Source organism: Danio rerio, chromosome 14 (assembly GCF_049306965.1).
Source record: "Danio rerio strain Tuebingen ecotype United States chromosome 14, GRCz12tu, whole genome shotgun sequence".
Taxonomy (NCBI): Eukaryota; Metazoa; Chordata; class Actinopteri; order Cypriniformes; family Danionidae; genus Danio; species Danio rerio.
In genome coordinates this window covers 37656190-37679724 of record NC_133189.1, presented here as the reverse complement: position 1 = coordinate 37679724, position 23535 = coordinate 37656190, and the positions used below count along the sequence as shown (strand labels likewise).

Genomic DNA, 23535 nt, shown 5'->3' with positions numbered 1-23535 from the left:
AAGTATAATAAAGTAGAGCTCTCTCCTTAATTATTGAATATATCCCTTAAACATGTCTCTAATAACTATTTAGTGTGGACATGTAATGGTTGAAGCAACTTCACGGAAAATTATAGATAAAACAGTTAATTATTTTGGAATCATGATGGAAGAAGAATTCAACTTGTCTCAATGAAGAAAACGTTGAAGTGCATATTTGAAGCATAAGAAGTTAAAATGCACACCTACAGTGTAAATCCATTATTGCTTCTTTCCTAAAAGAAAATAGGTCTACAAACTACTGTTTATTGTAACATATATATTAGAATAAGTTATATTAACCCCCCATCACCCCCCCCCCTCCTTCATTAGGCCCCTATTAGAATTATTAGGCCCCCTGCTTATTTTTTTCCCCATTTTCTGTGTAACGGAGAGAAGATTTTTTCAACACATTTCTAAACATAATAGTTTAAATAACTCATCTCTAATAACTGATTTCTTCTATCGTTGACATGATGACAGTACACAATATTTAACCAGGTATTTTTTTAAGACACTAGTATTCAGCTTAAAGTGACATTTAAAGGCTTAACTAGGTTAATTAGGTTAACTAGGCAGGTTAGGGTTGTTAGGCAAATCATTGTATATTGATGGTTTGTTCTGCAAACAATCGAAAAAAAATATAGTTTAAAAGGGCTAATCATTTTGACCTTAAAATGTTTACTAAAATTTAATACTGCTTTTATTCTTGCTGAAATAAAACAAGGCTTTCTCCAGAAGAAAAAATATTATTAGACATATTGTGAAAATTTGCTCTGTTAACCATAATTCAGGAAATATTAAAAAAACAAAAAAAACAAAGGGGGGCTAATAATTCTTACTTCTGACTTCAACGGTATGTAAAAAAGACCTAAATACAAGTGTATTTGCAAGCTATTCAAATATTTTGCTCATCTCTAACTATTGATAGCAGCAGAATGATCGCAGCTCTGGACAGCTGCTGTGTTGGGAAAGCAGATATCGCTCCCGGCCGTACACATCATTTACCTCTTCACGTGTTGTAACCATACCTGCCCACATTTGTCTCTAAACATCCGGGAGACTGGTAGGGGAAGGGGTGTGTTCGTGAAGTTAAGTGACTGTTGCAAGTTAACACTGTTGCCAGTCGGACGGGTTAATAACCGTACTGTGGTGTTAGTAACTGTATGGTTTCGGGCGGCCGCTGTGATACTATACTAAAGTGGGCGACCTGGGGGTGTTGCAGTACAAGCTGTACCAAAAAACCCGGGGTGAAATTACGGGAGTTGTCCAGGAGAAATAACAAAACGGGAGGGTGGTGGGACATGGGTCTGAAATATGGGAGACTCCTGGGAAAAACACTACTAATGAGTGCATGTGCGACTTACTCTGTGTGTAAACTCGTAAACAAACACTTGTGATCGATTCATGAGATCGGCCAGATTGGCAAGTACCGATCAAGTCACGAAAAGGGATTATTGGCCGATACCAATTTCCGGCTGATTGATCGGAGCATCCCTACAGTTTTCATTTTATTTTACAAAATGAGTATATAACATACTTTTAACAATTACTACCCCATACTGTATATATCCCCTTCCCTTTCCCATTTATGTGCTTATCAGGAATTTGTCCCTCACACCTTTATGTGCACATTAGGAATCACAGGATAAATGCAGTTTAGGTAAAACAATTAAATAAATTAGATTTAATAAAAAAAAATATTGTTAACTCAAAATGTTTCAGATGTCACATTTGAATTGTCCATTTGGAGCATTATATTTTGGAAAGTGTTGTCGAATCATTCATTTATAAATTTGTTCAAAAACAGAATAGTCAGGCTGACCTCAAACTTTTAACCAGCAGCAGTATAATCACAGCCGTGCTGAGACCCATATGATATTGCTCAAACATGAAAAATTAAACTATAGCCAGAGGGGAATAACACACATAGAGTTATTTCTCCTCGACTCAGCCTCGGTTCTCGTTCAACTGCAGACCACAGGCGTCAGTAATCTTCACACCTCCAGTCCTGTCCTCAATCTTCCCCCTGAAGCGCCACATCATGGTGATGATGTACCATGCTCTGTTGAGACCCACCGTTCCCATGGCATGCATTTACTGTCTCCTCATGACAGCGTGCGTGTGTGTGTATGCGTGTATATATGTGTGTGTGCGTGCATACGTGTGAGCCGCCAGCCTCACACACCGAGGTAATGTGCATCTCTTCATCTCACAGGCAAACCCTCCCCCCATCATTGTGAATGCAGACTCACTGGATGCAGGCCCTTATGTAAGTATCTGCTTCATGCTCTCAGCACCTCCAGTAGCGCCTGCCTGACTGCCTGACTGCCTGCCATGTGGAATTATACCCCTCTGCCCGGCCAAACCTTTCCGCATGTACATCAGATAATAACAATAAAAATATGCACAGATTAAACCCCAGCAGATGCGGATTGTAGCTTTAATGCCGAGCACAATTATTATTTAACCGTTATAATGAGTAGTCTTTTTCACTGTGTTTATCGACCCCGTGCCTTGTATGTGATTCATACTGCTCTGTTGTTTTTTTTAATGTGCTTAGTTTATAGCGTTTCTGCTTTTACATAATTAATGATACTTGTGACCTTTTTGTGGATGATTTGTTACCTAATGAAGATGCACACGAGATTATATCTAAAATTGTTCTTTCCTTTCTTACAGGTGAATGGGAGTGATGGCATGTATAAATATGAAGAAATCATTTTGGAGAGGGTAAATATTATTCAACTATTTTTAATGTGTGTGCGTGATTTATAATTTGCAGATATGGTTCTTCACAAGTGTTACCTATGAGGACCTGGACACTAGATGGCAGTAAATGTTGAGCTTTTGCCTGGGATTGAGCAATGTAGTATGTAGCTGTGGTACTTTTTTTAAAACTCTAGACAGAAAAAATAATCTTTCCACAATGTTAATATTAAAATTCAGTTAAATTGTTAAACTACATGGTGGAAATCACAAGCGTTTTGGTAACACTTTACAATAAGGTTCATTTGTTAATGCATTTACTAACATGAACTAATCATGAACAACACTTGTACAGCATTTATTAATCATAATTGAACATTTACTAATGCATAATTAACATTCAAGTCCATGCTTGTTAGCATCAGTTAATGCACCATTAGTTAACATGACCTAACAATGAACAACTGTATTTTCATTAACTAACGTTTATTAACATGAATATATACTGGAGTAAATGTATTGTTCATTGTTTGTTCATGTTAGTAAATGCATTAATTAACATTAACTAATGATCCTTATTGTAAAGTGTGACCTGCGTTTTCCATTTTTTATGGTTATGAATTGCATTATGGCGGCTTGATCTTTTTCTTTATTATTATTAACAATGCTTCAACAATAACAGAAAGGCATTAGTGTTTTTTTATTACACACACAAAAAAAATATCTATATATAAAAATAAGTAGCAGAGGAGTTGAAGTTCTCCAAAAATGAAACCAAAATTCCTCTAATGATGAATATAAATGTCTTGCTTTTTGACTTTTCATCTCTCTTAATCTTGATCTCTCCTCTGTCAAATATTTATGTTGAAAGTTCATCTCTAAAGTTAAACAAAGTGACTTTTATTGACATTTTAGTCGTTTAAAATAATATAATGTTTAAGAAATAATATGTAGAGAAATAAGTCTGGTTTCCCAGCACACTGCCAGAACATATGCTAGAGTAGTTTGCGGTTCATTCTGCTGTGGCATACCCTGTTAAACCAGGAAGTAAGCATGAGCCAGTTTAAGATTCTTATGGTATGATAACCTTGGATAAAAATATCACGGTTTTAATGTATAGTGGTTCCTGCTCTAAAATAGCTTTTTTTAAATGTCTGGATAAAAACAACAACTTTCCCTCCCTTTGAACTCAACATATTTTATTTTGAGCAACATTTAAGATATTTTGGAGCAGTAAACATATCAGGCTAAATAATTCAAATGAATCATTGACTTCTGCTGTCTTTATTAGTTTCAAAAACACAGACTTCTTTACAATTTAAAATGGCATATTTTGATATCTTTTCTGCTGAATATACTGTTTTCCTAAAAAAATTAAGTAAAAATCTTAGCCATAGCTTATAGGAACGGTATAGCAGAAAAAAACCTTGATTTTTTCCAGATTACGTGCCTGTCTTTGAAACCTGGATTAGTAGCTTAAGTTATGTGTTGCCCATGTAAGAAATGCGATATAGGATAGCAAACAAACAAAACATATATTTTTTTAAAATCTGGACTCCAATTATGTTTTATATCAGTGATGCTGACTTTTAACTCATTAAAGGTAGAATTTGTTTGGCATTTGTCAATTTGTGGAGCCTACACATTTCTCTGTAAATTAGTTATTTTTAATATTTAATTAATTATTTTTCTTGGAATCTTTCAGGATGATATTGTATTATGTTGTGTCCGACTGTCTGTGTATTGTGAAATGGCCTTTGTATCTTTTTTTTTCCTGTTTATGTTATGTTATTGTTTATTTTCTTATACTAATAACAATGAAAAATATACAAAATAATAATAAACACAAAAAAAATGTACTTTTCCAAAACGCAGCATACCTTGAAAACTGGACAGGGAGTAAGCCAAAGAAAAATGAATGAATAAATAAAATAGTTCTGTAAAACAACAGAAAATAGTGTCAGATTATTTCCAATCCAGACAATATATGACTTTAAAATATTAAAAATGTCAATAAAAAATCACTTTTTTTAAACTTCTCAAGGTTAAAAGTCAATGGAAGAAAGATCAAGGTCCCATAATGCTTTTCAAAAATAAATAACTAAAAAATAAAAAAACGAATCACAAAATATGAAACAATGCTAATTTACAGATCCTTTTTACCATGCATGTGTAGTGATGGTACATATTTGCATTATGAAACACACTGAAATTACATAACAACCAAACTGACATCAAATCCAAAAATAAAATGCATTCAAGCAATATGTAAAAGGTGTGATGCTGAAATCAGGTTTCTCAGGAAAAAGTTACAACACTAAATATATGGTTCTAAAAATCATTCCAAATATAAAAGTGCTCCCTACTACAGCAGGTGATGTATAGTAGTGATGGTACATATTTGCATTATTAAATACACTGAAATTACACAATAATCAAACTGACATCAAATCCAAAAAAAATAAATAAATAATTAATACCTTCAAGCGATATTTAATTGACAGGTGAGATGCTGAAATCAGTTTTTCTTGGGTAAAAGTTACAGTATAACACTAATTATATGGTTCTAAAAAATCATTCTAAAAATAAAAGTGCTCCCTACTACAACTATAATAGCACAGAGGAATAAAACTGCTGGAGTCACTTTCAGAACAATTTCACTAGTTGATAAGTGATTAAAATGCTGACAGCCAATCAGAATCCACTCTACTTGAACAAGCTTTTATAATTAAAATGGCAGATGTCAAAACTGCAGCTCACACTTATAATAAATAGTCATAGTCTACTGATTTGAGGGAACATTCAGAAAACATTCAGAAATAGTTTTGTGTGTGTGTGTGTGTGTGTGTGTGTACTGATTTTGGTGGTTTACAAGGACATGATACAGAAATTTGTATAATGTCATGACCTAGTTGTACTCTATTAAGATGGTTAATCAATCAGGACATGTATTCAGTCCTCGTAAATCAAAAGCATTTAAAAATGATACTTAATGAGCTTTTCACTTACAAAATTTTGCCACATGTTTCCTGTGAGGGTTGGGTATAGGGGTAGGGGTGGGGTAAGGCCATATAATAAGCGTTTTTACTGGATAAAATACATTATGTCAGTGGAGTATCCTCGTAAAACACCAATACGTTTGTGCATTGGTTTACTATTAGCCAAACATTCTTAGAGCATATCTTTGTTAGATTGGAATACTTCAGAAAACTGATCAGTGTAGTTGATACACTGTATACTCACCTGCCACTTTATTAGGTACACCTGTCCAACTGCTATTTTCTAATTAGCCAATCACATGGCAGCAAATAAATCCTCACTTAAAAAGGATTTAAGTGACCTTTAATGTGACATGCTTGTTGGTGCCAGATGGGTTGGTCTATGTATTTCAGAAACTGCTGATCTACTGGGATTTTCACGCACAACCATCTCTAGGGTTTATAGAGAATGGTCTGAAAAAGAGAAAATATCCAGTGAGCGGCAGTTCTGTGGGCACAAATGCCTTGTTGATGCCAGAGGTCAGAGGAGAATGGCCAGACTAGTTTGAGTTGATAGAAAGGCAACAGTAACTCAACTAATCACTCGTTACAACCAAGGTATGCAGAAGAGCATCTCTGAAGGCACAACACGTCCAACCTTGAGGTGGATGAGCTACAGCAGCAGAAGACCACACCAGGTACCCCTCCTGTCAGCTAAAAACAGGAAACTGAGGCTACAATTCACAAAGGCTCACCAAAATGGGACATAAAAGATTGAAAAACGTTGCCTGGTCATAAAGCCTGAATCATTTCAGACCCAAAACATCTCAGTTTCTTAAACATGATAATAAAATCACTGTAATCAAATGGCATCCACAGTCATCAAATTTCAATCCAATAGAGCATCTTTGGGATGTGATGGAAAGGGATATTCGCATCGTAGATGTGCAGCCGACAAATCTGCAGCAACTGTGTTATGCTATCATGTCAATATGAAGCAAAATCTCTGAGGAATATTTCCAATACTTTGTTGAATCTATGCCACGAAGGATTAAGTCAGTTCTGAAGCAAAAATAGGGTCCAACAGGTCTACTGAGTTGTACCTAATAAAGTGGCCGGTGAGTATATATAGATTTACAAAAATTAGGTTTGTATTAACCATTAGATTAAGATTAGTTTATTATTAGTTTATTGAAAAGTACTACATCAGAGACTGCACTATTGAGCATTAAAAGAGTTTTGAAAATGTACCACTTGTGAAAATGCTTCGCAGTTCGTCTAGGTGCTGTTCTTATCTACACGGACAAAATGTTCTTTGCTGGAATAATCATACGAACTTCCATGGCTTTAATGTTGCAAGGTCTTTTCATACTTGAAGTTTGTTCAATGCAAATGAATCTAAATCCGTCCGCATAGGCCATTCATTAAACAGCAGTGGATGGTGGATTTGGGTACATCTTTGAGCTTTCAGCATAATTGCAGGGCTGTTCTCTAAGTGCCATTTCTGCACGCCGAGGCCTAAATAAACTATGTTAAGATCTCACACGTTAAAAGGTCTGTGGGTGTGTATGATTCTTTAGTGGGAGCTCTCGTAGTGGCTCCGGAGCAGGAAAGGCTCACTGGGATGTCTCCGTTCCACTCGGCACTAATTTGCTGCGACCGTCGCTCATTAATTATAGAAAATAATAAAGTGAAGTCTTTTCTCAGCTGTCTGCTTTAGGGCCTGTCTTTTGAGATGTGACTGTCAGACAGAACAGCCCGTCTCAGCTTTTTGGCACTGGAATAAAACAGCAGTGTAAGAGGTGATGAAGTACGGAGGGAGGAAATAGGCGGAAGCGGAAAAGATTTTTGGAATCTCGAAAGGCGCACCACAAATTCCTATATTTAGCAGAGTAAAACTGTTCATGCCTAGAAAGTGTTTTGAAAAGTATTGAGAGCCAGGTGTCTTCTTCAATTCTCTGTTTATCATTTTCTAACTGGTGCATGTCATCAATAGGGTAACTCTGGCCTTGGGTTCAGCATTGCTGGAGGAATGGATAATCCACATATTCCTGATGATCCAGGAATTTTTATCACCAAGATCATCCCAGGAGGTGCCGCTGCCATGGATGGGAGACTAGGGTGAGTGATCATTCTCTCTGCATGTAATATCTCACTGTTAATCTCACTTTAAAACTACTTGCTTAGGTAGAATTTTAAGCCAATATATAATCTTCTCAATTTAAAAATGATCAAAAAGGCTGTTAGATCTTAATTGCGATACCAAGGTAGGGCTGCACAATATATTTACAATATATACTTTATATATATGAGCAATATCACACGAGTAGCAGTGCGATATGGCTGTATATCGGCACTGGTGGGAGACGGCCGAGTGCCTTAGTACCCCCACCAGTGCTGATATACAGCCATATCGCACTGCTACGAGTGTGATATTGGGTTTAAACAACAGTTTGACAGCATAATTGTGTATATAAAAACAAAATCAAACATGGAGAGTCTCAAAAAACCTTTTGTATGAGAAACTACTTTCTTCTGCATTGGATTCAAATCATAAGCTGACAGTTAAACAGCTGAGCAAGCATCTTTTAAACTTTAGATCTGTAGTGTCTGCTTTTGCTGGCTGTGTGTGAGCGGAGTAATACACAAAGGGTAAAGAGGCTGTACGGGTGCTGATATTACTTAAATATATCACAGCTATCAGCCAATCAGATTCAAGAACCAGACAGAACTGTTGTATATATATAAATCTATATATATATATATATATATATATATATATATATATATATATATATATATATATATATATATATATATATATATATATATATACATATATATATATATATATATATATATATATATATATATATATATATATATATATATATATATATATATATATATATATAGTTTCAGAATTGATATTGCAATGTGTGCATTCGCAATGGTCAAATCACAAGATCTGCAAAGTTGAGTTGGGATTATTATAATCCAGAAGCCACAGTTCAGAACACACGAGACTTTTGAGTTTAACTATAATGGAGTGAACGTTCGTTCATCATTATAGTGCATGTGTTTTTAATGGCAGTAACTGTGTAAGCATTTAAACAATGTTTTAAAGCATAGGTCTCAATCTGGATTCCTGGAGGGCCGAAGCTCTGTACAGTTTTGCTTCAATCCTAATCAAACACAGCTGATCAAACTAATCAAGGTGTTCAAGACTACTATAGACTATTAAGCTGGTGTGAGTTGGAGGTGGTTGGAGCTAAACTATGCAGAGCTGTGGCCCTCCAGAAATTGAGTTTGAAACCATTGTTTTAAAGCATTAAGGCACTAAGAACTGTATTGTTTGTAATTTTAATAAATACACATTTGAGTGGATTTTTTATACGATAAAGACTCTACAGATTGAAATTCAATTTCTGTAGCTTAATACCGTTAGAGTCCCCAGAAAACCGTAAAGCTCTGTTCATTTCATTTTTCATCTTTGCTTGATTGTATTTATTTGTGCTTGTAATTTTTTTTTTTTATGCATTATTCACGGTCCTACAGAATTATCCCAATCCATCTCAATGAATGAGTTCATGATAATGAACAGAGCTATTCCAGCCATCTGGTGAAACTTAATTCATATCGCGATATATTTCTATATTTTTATAAATGAATAAATAAAATAAAAATATATTGCATTTCTAGAGTTTTATAATATCGTGCAGCCATATGTCAAGGTACTTTGATCAAGCAGGGCAGCATTGCATACAATATATTCTTTGCTGGAGGAGATATATTGCACTGTAAAATGCTTTTCTTAATCAAAGTTTTTGTCTTTTTTTCTAGTCCAAGTATTTTAAAACTTTTTAAATCAAAAACATTTTCTAGAATAAAAAAGAATATAGAAATATATATATATTGTTTTGAGAAATAATAAGATAATAATAAAAATAAAATAATAATGGAAAATTAAGAGGATTTGTCCCTTAAAAAGCAAAGCAGTCTGCCAATGTGGTAAGCAAAATAATCTTATTTTCTTATTTTAATGAAAATTATCATTTCACTTAACCCATTGACAGATCATTTTGCTTGTTACTTAATTTTTTTTTTTGATATTTAGACTAAAAACAAGACAAAAACTTAAAATAAGAAACACATTTTTTGGTAAGCATTGTGAAAATTATTACCATTATATTAAATTTTTTTATTTTTTTTTGCTAAGGATTTTATCCTTATTAAAGTCTTAGCTTATTAAATAATTTATTATCTAACCCACATGCTACTTTAGATATGTTTTCAAAGACAGTGCCCTCATATTTTTCTTCTGAATTGGAGAAAGTGCAGCATACAATATGACGTATTAGCCCACATAAATCAGAAGCAGTGTCTGAAAATATGTTGTTCCAGATTCTCCCTTTCTAGTCTGTTTCCTTTTTTCTGCTCATCAGTGCTGATGATCTGTTTTATTAGCATAGATCAGTAAAAACCACTGCATTCAAGAACTGTTAGGAGTTTATTAAAAATGTGTTGTTCAGTCCAGTGCAGTGTTCATCTTTTGTAGTTTAATTTTAATCAATTTATATTAACACCATAGACGGATCGATGTGCTCAGAAACTAGCATAATATTAATTTAAACTGACTTTAAAACTTGTTTAGAAAATAAACTTTCTTGTTGATGAGGAATAATATGATGCTAAAACCGTCTGTTTTGAGAGTATCTGGAACAACCTCTAGGTATTTTGCTCAAAGAGTTCACAGAAACATTCTGGTGACACTTAAGACTTATATTACATGGACCAATTGATATTTTTAAGAGCAAAATGAAAATTATGAATAATTATGGAAATTGCTTTTGCAACTACATGATATTATAATCTTTTGAAATTGGGCACTTACAAGATTCAGCGACTCTTTGAGCCCATTCACACAAGGACAATAATAATGATGATAAACATACTGTAAAGATATAGTTCTAAATATAAAATAATATCATGTAACATCCACATGACAAATAACAGGAAAGAAAAACAACATCATGTGAATGACTTTTTAAATGAATTTGAAAAAACAATGACAGCCAATCAGACTCCATTCTGCTTTAAATGGATTGACACAGCAACACACTTTCAGAAATAAAGGTGCGCGAGCTGTCACTGGGGTGGTACCTTTTTAAAAGGTACAAATTTGTACCTAAATGGTCCATATTAATACCTCAAGGGTACATACAGTAGTAGTACCTAAAAAGTACAAAAGTGTTCCTCTTAAAATTGTTAGGTACTAATAAATACTTTTGAGGTACCAATATGGACCCTTTAAGTACAAATGTGTACCTTTTGAAAAGGTACCACCCCAGTGACAGCTCGCGTACCTTTATATCTGAGAGTGTAGTGTAGACTTAACAGAGCAATTTTGTCAGCTGGTGTGGATGCTAATATAGATATTTTTATAGTTATTGATCTTGGTTTGAACAGGCCTTCAGGGTACTGTTTTAGAAGGAACCTGCCCATATAAGCAGGTTTTGGAACAAAGTACATGTCTGTACTAACTCAAATATGTGTTATATATTCATTGCTTTATTGCTCAATTTATTCTTCTCTTGACTTTGTGTGTCTTCTTGTGCTTCAGGGTAAATGACTGTGTTCTGCGGGTGAATGATGTGGACGTGTCAGAGGTTGTGCACAGCAAGGCAGTAGAGGCTTTGAAGGAGGCAGGCCCAGTGGTCAGGTTGCTGGTGCGCAGAAGACAGGCTCCTCCTGAGACCATTTTGGAGGTCAATCTGCTCAAAGGGCCTAAAGGTTAGTGAAGCTAAATGTGTATCACCTTCTAAAATGATTTACTCTTGTGATGAATGCAGAAACATTGAAGCATTGTGTAATAAACATAGAGTCAACATGAATGAGCCAGTGCACTTTTTTGTATTAAATCTTTTCATGCTTTTTTAAATTGAATCTATTGCTTTGCCTGGAAATAAGCCACCTTAAGGAAATAAAATGGGTTGTGAGTGCTATTTCATGTTGACGTCAACCTCATGGCCAAGATCTGATTTCCTGGTAATAAATGTTACTTCATTTTATTTATTCAAGGTCTTGGCTTCAGTATTGCTGGGGGAATAGGCAACCAGCACATCCCGGGTGACAACAGTATCTACATCACTAAGATCATTGAGGGTGGTGCAGCACAGAAGGATGGGCGTCTGCAGACGGGCGATCGCCTATTGGCTGTAAGATTTCACTTACACTCATATGACTGTGCACTTCAGTATCTGTAGAGCCACATATAGACATGTACCGGAACACTGCATATCTTTGTAGTGAATTACTTCATGCTTCAGCGAGCACAGACACTGTTGTAGGCCATTATGCCATATTATAGATGTTATATCTCATGTGTGAAGGTTTATGGGCCACAATGTGATTGATGTGAAGCTGAGCACAAACTCAAACAAGGACACAGCTGCGATAAAGAGAAACACTTGCATGGCATACAAGTGCCAGGGACTGAGCAGGCTCTGACATGGTCATAAATGTGGTAATTAAATGGCTGTGCATCAATCGTGGCTGCCATAATTGCAGACATGTAAAGTGTGCCTTTACTTCCCTTTCTCTGCTTGAAAATGATGGCTTTGATTACTGAACAGAGTATGTCAAGAACATGTCAAGTATTATAAAGGAAGTTATAATGTGTCTACAAACCGGATTTGATGCTTTATCAGATAACAGCATTCATTGATTTTATTGGGGATGTTGCAGAACAAGTTAAAAACAATATTAAAAAGCGAACACATACACAGTCAGGCTCATTTAAAGAACTATCCACCTTTCAGTAAATCAATTGGTGTTTTAATTCATTTAGCTAGTATGAGTCTTTTTTATGTTCAGTTTAAGGCAGGATGTTCCTTAACTTCAACTTAAATAAATATATTAGTAATGTCTTATTCCATACTGTACATACAAACTGATATATATTACTTGTTTATTTTGTTATAAGAATGAAAGCACATTTCTTAAGAGCATGCATGTAAAGCACAGGTGTCAAAGCCAGTTCCTGGCAGTTTAGTTCCAACCCTAATTAAACACACTTGATCAAACTAATTGAGCACTTTAGGCTTGATTAATACCTACAGATGGGTGTGTTGAAGCAGACCTGGAACAAAACTCTGCAGAGCTGCGGCCCTCCAGGAACTGACTTTACCACCCCTGATGTAAAGCAACCCAAATAAATAAAGCAAAATAACAGAAACAAAATAGTGAATCAGTGTTTAGATGCCATATTTATTATTTACAGCAGTAATCCAACATTATTTTGAACGGTTTTTTTTTATGGCGTGAAATTACAGATCTAACCAATGTGGTCTAAACAATAAATTTACAACAAAGTTCAGTAAACTTTTGTTTGTTTCTTCAACAGTGCTAGTATTGAGGCAGTTAAACTGCAAATGATAGTTTCCACACCCTCAAAACAAATCAGACACTTTCCCATCTGCCAATCACTCAGCTTTCTGTGTAGTGTAGTTGCCCTAAAGCTTACAAAGGAAAAAGCTCTGTGCCTTTCCAGCTTCCCCTCCCTCTCGTCCTTCCTTTTGTGACCGGACGGCTGAGAATGGAGCGCCGTCGCCGAGTGTGGGGCCATCCGGCCTCCGCTCCAGTCGCTTCCTTCCCACATCTTCAAATGTGCTGTCGTGAATATTCTGAGTCACGCTTCAGAGCCCAGCCAATGTAACATGCGTGTGTGTGTCTGCCTTCGCAGGTGAATAACATTATACTTCAGGATGTGCGTCATGAGGAGGCTGTGGCCGCCCTGAAGAACACTTCAGACATGGTTTATCTGAAAGTGGCCAAACCGGGCCCAGTACATCTCAACGACATGTACGCCCCACCAGACTACTCCAGCAGTACGTACCTTCTTTTGCTCATCTCCATCTATCATATGCCTCTACTACTCCTTTTTATAGCCCAAGCACATGAGGTTGTTTTACTGCATTGATAAACGTGGGTCATTTCAAACATAACCCGCTGTATGTATTCTCTGTTTTCATCTTTAACCCTGTAATGAAAGCGAGTAGTGTAGTGCTGTGGAGTTTTGTAACAGTACTGTAGTGTAGCAGTGGGTGCTGTTTTCAGACACCCACACACACTGCACTGCTGCTCCCATCACAGCACCAATCCCTCCCTCCCACTGAGAGAGAGAGCTTTCGCACAATCCACCTGCACAAATGCACAGATTGCGCACAAAATTCACGTTCTGTCACACCTGGTGGCTGAATAGCCCTTATTGGCCCTCATTTAGCTGTTTTCATACTTGGAGTCGTGTAGCTACATATTTATATGACCTTCATCTTCATTGTATGCATATTTATTACAAAACAGAGCCTATAACATTACTGCCTCCTTTCACTTTCATTGAAAAAATGAAACATACTCTCTCTTTTGCGGAATATCAGTTTATAATTATTAATAATGGCCATAATAAAAGTATAACGAACAATAAGTTTATACATTATAATAACTAAAAGGCAAGCAATCAGTCAAATGTGCAGAATCAGGGTTTGTGGTTACATTAATTAATATTATTAACCTTTGTGCTCAGCCAAAACACGTCACCTGAGAACAAGTAATAGATTCAAAAAACCAAAGTCAGGGAATATGATGTTAGATATAGACAACAAGATAAATTAAATATCGTGTTTAACAACTATAGTGAGATGAGATCCAGCGGTAGATCCTTGATGAACTGTTCTACGTGCGCAGCCCTCATCTGGGTAGATGTGTTCAAAGCACCCGCTGACTGCCGGGAGCTCAGAAGCGCGCATAAGCTGCAGCGCATGTTAGAGTGTGTTTGTGGTCACATGACGTAAGTTTTCAGCGGTATAGTGTGGACAGAGAGCTGTTCAGAAACGCTAAATGAAACATCAGTGTGGACGTGAATCATTTTCATTCTAAAACACCGTTTTAAAACTAAAGTATATTAGTGTAAATGGGGCCTCAGGTCTTGGACTTTTCTCCAGAGGGGATAAATCGGCCTAAAGCTCTGGTGAAAGCTCTTTTTAATGTGTTTATTTTAGGCCCTTTACTAAAATGTTTGCTTTTTAGTTGTCTATAGTAACATAATCCTTAAATTTTGAGATTAGTGTGTTAATTTTGGGGTCTGCGATCAAAATCACAACTTACAAATTGGTCCTTTATAGCTACTTGGTAAAATCATCTGCTTTTTTCCCCTTTACTGGTCTTGGCCTCCCTCCAGCCTTCCCCACCATGGTGGACAACCACGTCGGACACAATTCCAGCATGGCTTACATGGGGGGCATGGAGCCTAAACCAGTGTACCAGCCGCCCCAGGTCACCCCATCGCGGTACTCACCGGTCCCACGACACATGCTGGGGGAGGAAGACTTCACCAGGTCAGAGTCATGACTTTACTCATCTATTCACTCACGCTCACTCACTTCTTCACTTCAGGGTTCCCATCTTCATGGAAAGCCTGGAAATATCAGGGAATTTTTATGTTTCCAAGCTTGAAAAGGTCAAACCAAAGTAGGTATCTACAGCGAACATAGCTATTTTTATATTTCACTTTGACAAATTTGGCTTGACAAATATTTAATGATCTACAAATCTATAAAACGATCCTAAAAAATTATTTGTGATGAGAAAGTTGATTGGCCAAAAGTGTGGGAACCCTGTCACTCAGATGGCCCTTTTCAAATGCACTCATGCACTGATGAGAAAAAAACAACACTTGCATGTCCATATATATATATTTGATTACAAGTCTACATAGTTTTTCCACAATCTGTGCAACAGTTCTTCAGCTTTAGTTGTTTAATTTCTTTTTGGCGATACTGTGCACATTTTATGATATAACTGGGCAAAGATAGAACAAATAAAAATGACTTTAAGTAGGTGTCGAGTGTGGGCTGAAGAACGTCTACGAGGTGTGTAATGCCTCTCTGTGGTGGTGTGTTTGTGAACATTGCTTCAACGAAATCTGACTGGGTGAATAAAGTCTCAAACACAAATCCCAACACGGCAAACAAACACTCTGAACATTAGAGATGCTTCTGGCATGGGGTCAAATGTCTTGAAGTTACGGTCACAGTTGCCTGGACATGAGATGGGTTTCACCTCTCTGAGCATGGATTCCCTGGAGCCTGTGAGTCAGCCCGGGCCCCAGAGCTGACTCGTCCCTCTTTTACCATCCAGCTAAATGCATCCTCACTTCTGCATGTCTGTGTTTGTCTCTGTCTGTGTGCATGTGTGTGCAGTATGCGTCTTCATACAGTATGTCTCTGTGTCTGCTGTCTCTGTGTGTCTGAAAGCGCCCCATTTACTATGTGATTTCTGTACCCCCAATAGGGCCGAGCCCATTTACAGTGCCATCCACAAACCTCATGGGGACACCAGCCCTCCCTCCCCCCATCTGTGCAGCAGGGGGTCTGGGGATGTGGGCTGCAGCCCCGCCCCGCCTGCTCTGTGTCAAAGCCTGGTCCCATACACCGGCAGGTACTAACCACTGCTTCTCGCTCTGCCTGGCTTAGCATAGCTAGTTAACCTGACAGTTACCCACCTCTCCTACCCCAAACACAACCACCATTCTTTCCCCTACTTCAATGCAACACAGGTAAGGCCTGAAGCGAAATGACTCCCTGCTTTGAGCATTGTACTCTTCTGCAGTATGGAGGAGATGGCATGCAGTGTTAGCTTTTAGTAGAAGACTTCTTTCGTCTTTTTCTTGCTTGCAGTCGTGTTCACATATCTTTTAACGTAGACCCAATCGCAGATGAGCACAGATGGAGAAGTTTGACACATGCACTCTTATGTCTTGCCTATTTACTGTTGTGCAGACTTTGTTTGCACACAGTAGACAAAGTGCCTGGACATATCTGGACCCTCTTCATTTCCAGAATTTTGTCATTTGGAAAATGCACACAGGGCCCACAAACATGCTCAGCTAAAAAATGCTTTGATTTTAAAGGTGCATTATGTAGAATTTACATATTATATAGCAGCGCTGTCAAACTCAGTTCCTGGAAGGCCACAGCCCTGCATAGCTTAGTACCTTGCCTGCTTCACTACACTTACCTGGAAGTTTAAAACAAGCCTAAAGGACTCAATTAGATTGATTAGGTGTGTTTTATTAAGGTTAAAGCTAAATTGTGCAGAGCTGTGGCCCTCCAGGAACTGTGTTTGACACCTGTGCTATAGGCTATGACATATCACACCTATTGGTTGACCTAGCTATTGCAGTCAAAACACTGGAGCGGGTTTTTACCACCTGGCACCTTCTCTGAATGCAGGTTGCCGAATTGACAACAGCATGCTTGATTATCGAGCTTACACTGTGTCCTAACTACACGAGACTAAACATGATCAAAGAAATCTTACTCATGTTAAAAGCTCTATTTTAGAAATGGTTTCTTTTTCTGCTGAACAACAGCACAGACTATAACAATGATCACCTCAGGTACTGATTATGTGCTTTATTCAGTGTTAAATAGTGTGAATACTAGTTTACTTGATATTTATTGCCAAACTGGCAGCAGTAGATTGAAGTTACCCTCAGATCTTAAAAATAAAATAATGAGCAAAAACTTTGAAATGAAAATTAGAACTGTGACTCAGGGCAAACCAACAAATATCAGTCATGATATCAGCTTTTGATTAAATATCAGCATGTTATTTTAATACAATTAAAGTAGTTTAATTTGTATTAATTATAATTGTACTATTTCATTGGAGTGCAGTGCACTATTCTGTGCTCCTGAACGGCTCTGGTATTTAAATGTTTCTGTCGTGTTGCATTTGGTGCGGACAGACAAATTGCCTGTTGCGTTGTGTGTTTTAGGACACAGTGTTACAACGTGATTTACTCAGGTAATGTTTAATTTTGTAATATTTATATTATTTTCTAAATAAAACCACTTCATGTGGATTTTTATAACTTTGAATTCTGCTTCTCATCTTGGAGGCTGCTCCTGTGCTCCTAAGGTTGCATTTTCAGCCGCATACAGTGAGGGAGCCTGCACCTTGTGTTTTCCGCCAAGGCAACCCAGAGTGCTGAAATATAAATGGGTAAACTGACAGTGAGCAGGTTATAGAGAACAAAACAAAGACCGACATTCTGACATGGAAGACAAAATATCTGCGAAAATAATTTGGTATTTTTATGCTTTAGAAGAGTCTAAAACGTACATACAGCACCTTTAAAGCCTACTCACAGCAGCATGAATGTTCATCATGAATATTTGGTCAGACCTGTCTGTTTAGGTTAATTAGTAAAAATGTCAGACAGGCTGATTAAAACTGAAGATTCAATTCTTGGTTGCACTTTTTTAACATTTGAAGAATTCCCCACTCCTCACCTAGTCCATTTTGTTGGTCCCCATGTTTAATTTCAGATAGTATATTAGTGAAACCCTAAGCCATCACCTTTTACCATTTATTATGTCCTAGTGTTTGTGTGTGCTCCATGAAGCAGTCATAGTCTGAGTGATGTACTGTGACTGGCTGTCTTGGATGGGTATCATCTACTTTATGTATCAGTATGTGTCAGCGCTTGTTGTTTAATCCTTGTAAATTCTCTGTACTATAGTACAAGTTCTACAGTATACCAGACTAATTATTCAACTGATTTTCTACAGTCCTTGCACTAGGTATTATCATTTTACATTTAACTAGTCAACAGCTCATTATGATATAAATGATTTCTAGAATCAAGAGATTATTAAAGAATGTCTATTATTACCAGTTAGGCCTATAACTGAACCATAGCTGGTAGAATCCTAATAATGAATAACCATAGCCATATCTGGAGTTCATCAATGGCATGCTTTTTTGACTTGGACCATAAGCAATCACCCCGAATTCTTTTGCAACTGCATATTAACCATTCAGATTACACTAGCAACCTCCTAGCAACTAACCATAACACCATAGCAACTTTATAGCAGGTCACTAAAACACTCACAGTCTTCATAACCACCCAGAACACTCCAGCATTTGCATAACAATATCTTGAGACCCTGAAAACCTGTCACTGCGGTGTTACCCCAAAGATACACTTTTAGACTTATAGGTGCTAATATGTGCACTTCAGCAACTAATGTAGCTTTAGATAATCATATGGACCCTTTAGGTTGAGAAAAGGTACCCCTAGTGACAGCTCTTGTTTCTTTATTTCTGAGATTGTAGCAATGCACCAAAACACTGAAAACTTCAGCCACCACACAGCAACACTCTGACAACCATACAAACACCCCAGCAAATGCATAATAATGTCTTGACAACCTAGAATCCCCAAGAAACCTCATACTGTAGAAATGTCCTGACAGCCACCAAAATATTCTAGCTATCCTAGAGAAAATATCTACAGTATAGCACAGAAAACACAGTGATTGCCCTAGCAATCACACACCAATGGCCTGGCAACCCCCAGAACACACTAGCAGCTGCATAACAACACCCTGAAAATGAGGAACTCTCCCAAACCTATACTGTAGCAATGCCCTGACAGACACTCAGAACACCCTAGCAGTATAATAACACACAATGAGCAACACCCTCACAACCTCTAACTGTAGCAATGCCCTGACAGCCACTCAGAACACCTTAGCCGCTGCATAACAACACACAGGCCACCCAGAACTCCTTAACAGCCTCATACTGTAGAAAATCTTGCCGCATCTTATATCTATAATATCATAGCCATGCGCTAAAATATTTGAATTACCCTATGAACCACATAGAAATGCTTAGACAACCATCCAAAACTCCCTAGCAACTATCTACAACTCCATATCAGGGAACTGAAAACACCAAGAACACCTTCGCATCTGCATAGCACCACCCTAGAAACCCCCCATTGCACTACAGCCGTTGTTTCACAAGGTGCCTAAAATGATTACGTTTACAGGGACACCAGTAATCAAATTATTTTGCCTTAATCTGACAATATATTTAAGGTGTTTACTATGAATGTTCCTTTTATGATCTCGTTTTACATATTATAGCACATACTTTGATTAATGTTATTTTGTCACTTCACTATTCACGTTTCCTTTAGAGTTTCATGTAATTTCGGTTGTTTTATTTAGAATTTTTCGACTTTAAGCACAGTTTGGCACTTTCACTTTCATTCAGGGACATTTCATACATGCCCCCGTGACAAACAAGATGTTGGATGTGAGTATGAACTGCTGAGGTGTGTTGTTTTAATGGAATTTGATACCACACAACGTATCAGAATATAAAAACCTCTGCTTTTTGCAATGCAGGTGTCTGTGGTCCCCTCGGTAGCAGCAGAGAATAATGTCAAACAGCTGTGTGTGTGCGGAACATCCTGTCACAAAATTTAGTGAATAGTCCTACATGACGCTAATGGTTTGATTGCAGTGTTTCCATGTCTGTACTGCACTTTAACAATTCGACTAAAATAAGCATACTCCACATGTCTTAAACAGATTAATCAAAAATTGCTGTTTAGATGGTAGACTTATAATCAGAATATTGTCTTAATCATATTAAAATTGGATTATTGGTGTCAATGTAAATGTACTCATTGATATGTGCACTTATTTATTTGCTTTACAAGGACAAAAATTTGTGTATAATGACAATTGCCTGTAGTGAAAACACACTGACCTGATATGGAAGTCAAAGCCAAATTAAGACCTTAATATTAACCCTAAGTCTACACCTAATTAAGAGCAGAATTTTTTATTTTCTGGGTGAACTAAACACTTATTTTTAAATGTGCCTACCTTTTGAATAAAGAGAATGAATGGTGGTTTATGAGAACATGCCTTATGTCATTGCAATTCAGAAATCTTAAAGGGGTGGTCCAACTTGGTTGTGTTTATAAGATGCAAAGTAATGTGTGCTCATGCTTCATTTGTAGAATATGACATTATTTTTTCATATACCTATTGATTATATACAGCTAATCAGCTAACATTTCCTAGTTCCTCCGAAAGGCCCACTCTTAAGAGGCTCTGATTGGTCAGCTAACATAATGTGCTGTGGTTCTGTGAATAGCATGCACTGTGCTTGTGCTTTGTAAATAATGTCAATCAGTTTAGCTGTTAGCTGTATCAGTTTGAGCCTGAATCAGATAGAAAAAGACACATCTGAACCTCACGCCTGCTCTCTAAAATAAAATCTGACAAATGTCTCTCACATATATTCGGAATAAGCATGTGTAAGTAATATAAAACATTCACATATCTTTTGCGAGTTCATTATTTGAAATGTAAAAGGCAGGGAAAGCAGCTGCATAGAGAGACACTGCAGCGCTGCTGAAGATTGTGGCTGTTTACAGCAATTTGAGGGATAAATATGAATTTTTAGCTAAATTAATGGTGCCAAACATAATTTCCCGTTGTTTACATCATTGTTTACTTCCTTGCTACAACATACCATTAACACTAGAAACTGTGCATGTAATAGATCAATTTAACAAATAAAAATACTTACAGGTTGTGGCTCACAATTCACAGCTTCTTCTATTAGAGTTGGAGTTTTAACCGAATCCGCATTTTGGACTGCATTTTAGCCTTCTCTGCTACATTACAGTGCCTCTGGCCACGCCCCTTTGCTGCACTGGGTGTGTGCACATAGTGAATGTGCGTTTGTGATCTCACTAACCCAGATGTATTTTTCTGTAGTCCCCAAACTTTTTTCGCTGTAGGCTTTGAGCTAACCTTGTGGATTACATTCAGAGATGTCGATTATGTTCACACAGCTACATTACACATCAATTCAAATTTAAAATATGACATCCTAGAGGACCATCCCTTTCAAAATCATACTTAACAGGGTCTTTTGACATGCAAAATTTGCCACAGGTTTACTGTGAGGGTTGGGTTACATTAGGTTTGGCAATATAATAAGCTTTTAACAGTATAAAATGAATTATGGCTATGGAGAGTCCTCGTAAACCACATACAAGTGTGCCTGTGTTCAACAATAATGACCTCCCACCCTCCTATTATTTCTATGTGTATGTTTTTATGTCAATCAGTTTGTAAAGAAGCACTGTATTGTTGTAGGTGTGACAAAGACTGGAGCGGACATGCAGTGATTCATTATCCTCCAAATACATAAAGATACACTTGCGGAACCTTCCAACACAGGAACGTTTTGGCTTCTGTTGCAGTTATGTAAATATAAACAGTAGGGCCTGCTCTTACCATAAATGTATTGGGAAGTAAGAGGCTGATTCTGCAGTCAGACTACAAATGAGTAGTGGCGCACATTCCTGAAGCTGTCATGATTCATTTGAACGGGGGAAAGCAGGCCGCAAACACACACACACATGCATACACTCACACACACTGGGCTCTGCCAATGCCCATCACACACATAGATACACTTAGACAGTCTGTCATAATGTGCTGACATGAACACACACTCCCTTTGACACGTAGCCCAAACACACATGCACAAATACAGTATGAAGCACAATATTTAAACCTACGCCGGGCTACACCTACCAAATAAATAGTGTTATATTAACCCACTTTGCTCTCAGACGTAACCAAACTAAGCTGTCAGAGTAAGTCTGAACCTTATCACAATCACCCCAGAGGTCTCCCCAGAGGCTAATAAAAGTTGTTTACAAGCATATATACTTTGTGTTGGTGTACAGTGACAGTTCGCTCCTGAAGTGTGTGTGTGTGTGTGTGTGTGTGTGTGTGTGTGTGTGTGTGTGTGTGTGTGTGTGTGTGTGTGTGTGTGTGTGTGTGTGTGTGTGTGTGTGTGTGTGTGTGTGTGTGTGTGTGTGTGTGTGTGTGTGTGTGTTTGCGCGTGTGAGTCACAGGAGAGACTCAGATAGGCCCTCTACCCATCTGTGCTTCCCCCACACTAGCACAGTGGTCACAGACACATTTAGATCCCTCCATCTGACCCAATACACACTAACGGCCCCCTGGATTCTCTACCAGCTAAATATATTACAGAGATTCGGTAAAGATCTCCCATCCTCTAATAAGATCCCACGACACCATTGGTCATGCCACAGCGATTTGAACTGGCCAATGACAATCTGCTTGCTCACAGATGATAGACACATTTAGAGACTATCAGAAAAGCAGACGGATACAGGGATCTCACAGGTCAGGCCATTTGTGACCATGTTTGATTAAACATGAAAATGGCTTCGTTACATGACTCATGTTTTTCCGTTCAGAGCATGACATGCTTTGGTGGGAGTAATTCATGACTGCCACATACTCAGTTGTTAAGAGAATATTGATAATTGTGTAGAGTGAAGTAACATCTGAAGAGGTAATACATATTTTTGTATACACAAAGAATGCAGGGCAATGCTGTTGTACCTATTATTACTACATTGTAAAACCTAACAGTCAAAATCACTAAAGGAAATAAGTTGGTTTAACATATAATTTTTTAAAAGGTTACTTTGATTCAATGAAAAAGAGTTATCGTAACTCATGAACGGATTATATAACGCAGAGCTTAATACGAATGAGTTATGAATGAATCGATTATATTTTTTGTGTTAACTCAAAAGCTAGGAGCAATACCAAACCATTCCAGTAGCTATATACAGTAGTTGTTTGGAGTTAATATGTTGACCTTATAGCAATTTGATAACTGAACCTAAAATGTTTAAGTTACTAATGCTCTAAAAGTTTAACAACACAAATAATATATGTCCATATGACTCTATATATAGTCATAGTCATATAGTTTTTAGCACTCAAACCATGTTGTTTTAAAACTTAAAAGGTTTGCCGCAATTAGTTTCCTTAAACAGTTTGAGTTAATTGTACTTATAGAGTTTTACAGTATATAAAAATTCTACAATTTTAAATCC

At 37.1% G+C, this 23535-nt stretch overlaps 1 protein-coding gene across 48 annotated transcripts in view; it reads left to right on the top strand.

Annotated features, from left to right (window-relative positions):
* Positions 1–23535, top strand: part of dlg3 (discs, large homolog 3 (Drosophila)) — a 147500-nt gene that overhangs the window by 85376 nt on the left and 38589 nt on the right. For 14 of the 48 annotated variants that reach the window (XR_012389860.1, XR_012389859.1, XM_073922052.1 and 11 more), the window contains 7 exons: positions 2237–2290; positions 2701–2751; positions 7702–7826; positions 11329–11498; positions 11787–11923; positions 13450–13594; positions 14944–15100. Coding sequence is in view for 43 of the 48 variants with exons in the window: in XM_073922052.1 (XP_073778153.1) it covers positions 2237–2290; positions 2701–2751; positions 7702–7826; positions 11329–11498; positions 11787–11923; positions 13450–13594; positions 14944–15100 (839 nt within the window). In the remaining 5 variants the exon portion in view is untranslated. Of the gene's footprint in view, positions 1–2236; positions 2291–2700; positions 2752–7701; positions 7827–11328; positions 11499–11786; positions 11924–13449; positions 13597–14927; positions 15101–16055; positions 16203–23535 lie in introns of all 48 variants that reach the window. The other 34 variants (XR_012389858.1, XM_073922035.1, XM_073922029.1 and 31 more) reach the window with 6 other exon arrangements.